Source organism: Anopheles marshallii, chromosome X (genome assembly GCF_943734725.1).
Source record: "Anopheles marshallii chromosome X, idAnoMarsDA_429_01, whole genome shotgun sequence".
In the NCBI taxonomy this organism is placed as follows: Eukaryota; Metazoa; Arthropoda; class Insecta; order Diptera; family Culicidae; genus Anopheles; species Anopheles marshallii.
In genome coordinates, this window is record NC_071325.1 from 1,147,257 (window position 1) to 1,150,637 (window position 3,381).

The window sequence follows — 3,381 nt, forward strand, 5'->3', positions numbered from 1 at the left end:
GAGAAGTATTAGACGAAACGGAACGCTTCTCCCTGACCACTCTCGCACCAGTATTGGGGAGGTCTGCTACACAACATGTCTGTTTGCTGTACCTGCCTGCTACTATAAACTATTGTGCGGTTCGTGCTTAGTATTCCCACTGGGTGGCAGTGTCGTAACCGGTGTCGACGAGCTTGAACGTACCATTCTTGGTAGCGCCCAGGTAGCGGCCATCGCTCGAACGCAGACAGATGCGTGTTGGTTCGCGCAGTTCGATGAAAAATCCGTCACACGGTACATCCGAGTCGGCCGCGATGCCCTCACCATCCACACGCCAGTACTTTCCATTCTGACCTGAAAATCAGCGAGATAAAGTGGAGAAAAAAAAGAAACGTAAACAACCTGTGCATTGGAATTTAGATTTTCCCCGTCTTCTTACCCTTGAAATGGACGATACCCTTCTGAGCGCGCTCGACCAGGATCGTTTCGTAGATGGCTTTGTTGCATTCGAGCTTGTTGCTGCCCGGGGCACGATAACCCACGAAACCCTGTTCGCACTTCAGCACCAGAATCGGCCGGTTGATCAAATAGAAGTAGAACTTGGTCGTCTCTTCAATCGCTTCCGCGGTAGCAAACAGATGGCCGGACCGCTTGGTCGCCAGCAGTTTGCCGTTGTTCGCGCGGAACGACACGGAACCGTCACCGTGCCATTCGAGCTCGAACAGTGCGTCGGCCGAACGGCGGTTACCGGTTGCCTGGATGCCACCGCCAGTGGACAGACACCAGTAGCGATCCTGCGTGGTGCGCAGTGCCCACCGGTGTGCGGACCAGTCAAACTCGAGCTGGAACGTTTCGTTCTCACCGATCTCGTCCTGGTTTGCCGTCACGTCCACGCCCTGCTTTACCGATACGTACTTGCTGTTCAGCGCGGCAATGAACGATGCCTGTGGCAGCGAGTCCTCCAGCGAGAACAGCTCGTCGCGTGTCACTGTCTGCGAGCGTGACTTCAGCACCGCCTTCGAGCCAATCGGCGACAGGTAGAGACCGTGCCGGTCACGCAACGCCAGATGTCCACTGTGGTATTCGGCCGAGAACAGACAGTCATCGGTGCACTTGTTCTCCAGCTTACCGTTGGAGTTCAGATATCTTTCAAGAGGAGATAGAGCAGCGATTAATGTGATGCTTATTACCAGCAAGGGCTCTAAATGCTGAAACTCACTTGTTGTTGCACGTGTGCAGCGCGTAACGACCGTCCTCGTCGGCGCGGAACTCCAGCGTGAACAGTGTATCCTCACCCCACGGAATGTTCGCGTCCACGTGGATTTCGTCCTGCGTGTCGGACAGATGGGCAAACCGTTTCCGACCAACGGAGCGCAAGTTAACCTGTGAGTAGATGACAAACGAATCAGTATATCTCAGAGTTCCAGAATTCTCCGAATTTCCACATTTCTCAATATCTCGAGGATTCCAGACGAGAATACGAGGTTTCGCCGAATTTCTAGAATTCCTTGAACATGCTCCGGAAGATACATACCTGCGGCCTGGCAGCCAGATGGACACTCCACAGCTCACTCTTGCCCGGTGCCTTCGCCGTGCAGGTTAGCTTTTCCGGTGTGCCACCGAGGAAGTAACCACGCTGCTCGTTCTTCAGCGCCCAACGGCCCGAGTTGTCATCGGTGATGCTGATCTGGAAGCGGCTGCCCGCATCGCGCTCCTCCGACTCGCACAGCACATTGCCGAACGTATCCACCGAGAGGTAACGACCCAGGTGAGACTTCAGATAGATGATACCTGGTTGTAGACAGGGAATGGAAGGTACGCATTGAGAAGTATGCCGTTTGATGATGGCGAGCAGATGCCCCAAAACGAATGGAAAAAGAAAGCTCCCATTTCACAAACCACCCCCCCCCCCCCCTCTCCCTCCAGTTTTCCCTCCAATAAAACATGCGAAAGCTTTCGGCACATGGAGCATGAAGCTGATCACTCTCCCAGCAAAGTTTTTACCCACCACCAACACCACCGCAATCCGGCCCGGCTAGTGCAACCGACCGTATCGCGGATGGATGCGCAGACACATACAGCAATGCGCGCGTCCAGTGCTAAAGCGTGCCAATCAAGGCAAGAAAACGCCCTGCCCAGGCACGCACCGGTGCACGCGATCGCGTCCAAAATGCTCAAGAAGGGGCGCGATCTAGGACGTTCCAATATAGAAAAAAAAGTTCATCCGTCCAGTGGCGGAAAGACGCACTGAAATAAAAATTAAAGCCTCTTCGCCCACTTCGCACCCCTTCCCCACCATTAATTGGAGAAAATTCATGCACGCGTACTTACGAGCGTACATATAAAAACTAGCCCCCCCAAAAGGTAATACTCAAAACCAACGGTCTTTCGGCATCGAAATGACAGTAATTTATGGGAAAATGAAATCTGTGCTGTGCTTCGCGTGCATTTGGATGCTTCGGTAGTCGCCGGCCGAAAACAGGCAGGCGGTAGACCTGGTTAGAGGACGCACACAAAATCAATCGACCATCGTATATAGCTACTAACAAGGGGTAACGAGAGGCTTTGGGGAGGCTCCAGACGACTCCACCCGTCTGCTGACACGCTTCGACTCCAACTCTGGTGGTAACAATCAAAGCCTCCGCAAACTCCCAGTATATCTGTTCGGAGTTATTAATTATGATACAATTATTAACTCCCGCGTCTAGGTGCGGGCGTAGTTGGCAGACGAAGCGAAAACAGCGGCTTCCTAGCCTCCCCTCCATCCTTCCGACCCATCCAACCGATACTTACTATCGCCGGTGGTGGACGGTTCGAGCGTCCAGAGCTGCTTCTTCTTGAGGCTCGCACCGTTCGCGTTCAGCTTGTAGCCGAACGTTTCGGCCGTCATGTATTTGTACTGGCCATTGATCAGCCCGATCGTCCACCAGCCCTTCTGCTGGTTCTGTAGCAGGATGTCACCGTTTGTATTTATCTCGTAGCCGGAACCATTCATGGTGGCGACGGTCGGTTGGAGATACAGGGTGGCTGCCTTCGATGCTCAACAGAGCCGCGTCACACGCAAAGAATCCGTAGACAGGCGGACGGAGAGGGAAGTGCGCGCAGACCGTCAAGTGGTCCGAGGTGGGTGTGGTTCTGAAAATGGAGTCGAAATTAAAAGAAATTGGAAACGGATCAGTAACAGCGCTCATCATAACACGGTTTCTTTTTTTGCAGGCGAACTAATGGTTTCTTTATTAGCGAAACGTTCCACATCCATTGGCTATTCCGTTTGGTGCTGTGGGAGTGCGGTTGGTTGAAGGTCCCGCTTCCTTCCGATAGGGACGTGTCCAACTTGTCTCTGCGAGAACATTGCAAAAACAATAGCATTCTTCACAGTGTCCGGTGTGGTTTTCGTGCCCT

General features: G+C 53.1%; 1 protein-coding gene across 1 annotated transcript; it reads right to left on the reverse strand.

Moving 5' to 3' along the window:
• Positions 1-127: 127 nt before the first annotated feature.
• On the reverse strand, positions 128-2,977 carry LOC128707327 (protein singed). The gene is made up of 5 exons (XM_053802316.1): positions 2,773-2,977; positions 1,514-1,770; positions 1,199-1,362; positions 419-1,125; positions 128-333 (listed from the first exon to the last, which is right to left on the reverse strand). Exons 1-5 carry the CDS (start codon positions 2,972-2,974, stop codon positions 128-130), a joined length of 1,536 nt encoding a protein of 511 aa, XP_053658291.1. The 5' UTR covers positions 2,975-2,977.
• Between the last annotated feature and the right edge of the window lie 404 nt (positions 2,978-3,381).

Bases quoted from the DNA above. Each gene is read 5' to 3' on its own strand.
- LOC128707327 (XM_053802316.1), bottom strand. From the start codon at position 2,974: ATGAATGGTTCCGGCTACGAGATAAATACAAACGGTGACATCCTGCTA. The intron at 1,771-2,772 runs GTAAGTATCGGT...GTCTACAACCAG, and splicing joins ACCGTCCACCACCGGCGATA to GTATCATCTATCTGAAGTCT. The intron at 1,126-1,198 runs GTGAGTTTCAGC...TCCTCTTGAAAG, and splicing joins CTGCACACGTGCAACAACAA to ATATCTGAACTCCAACGGTA.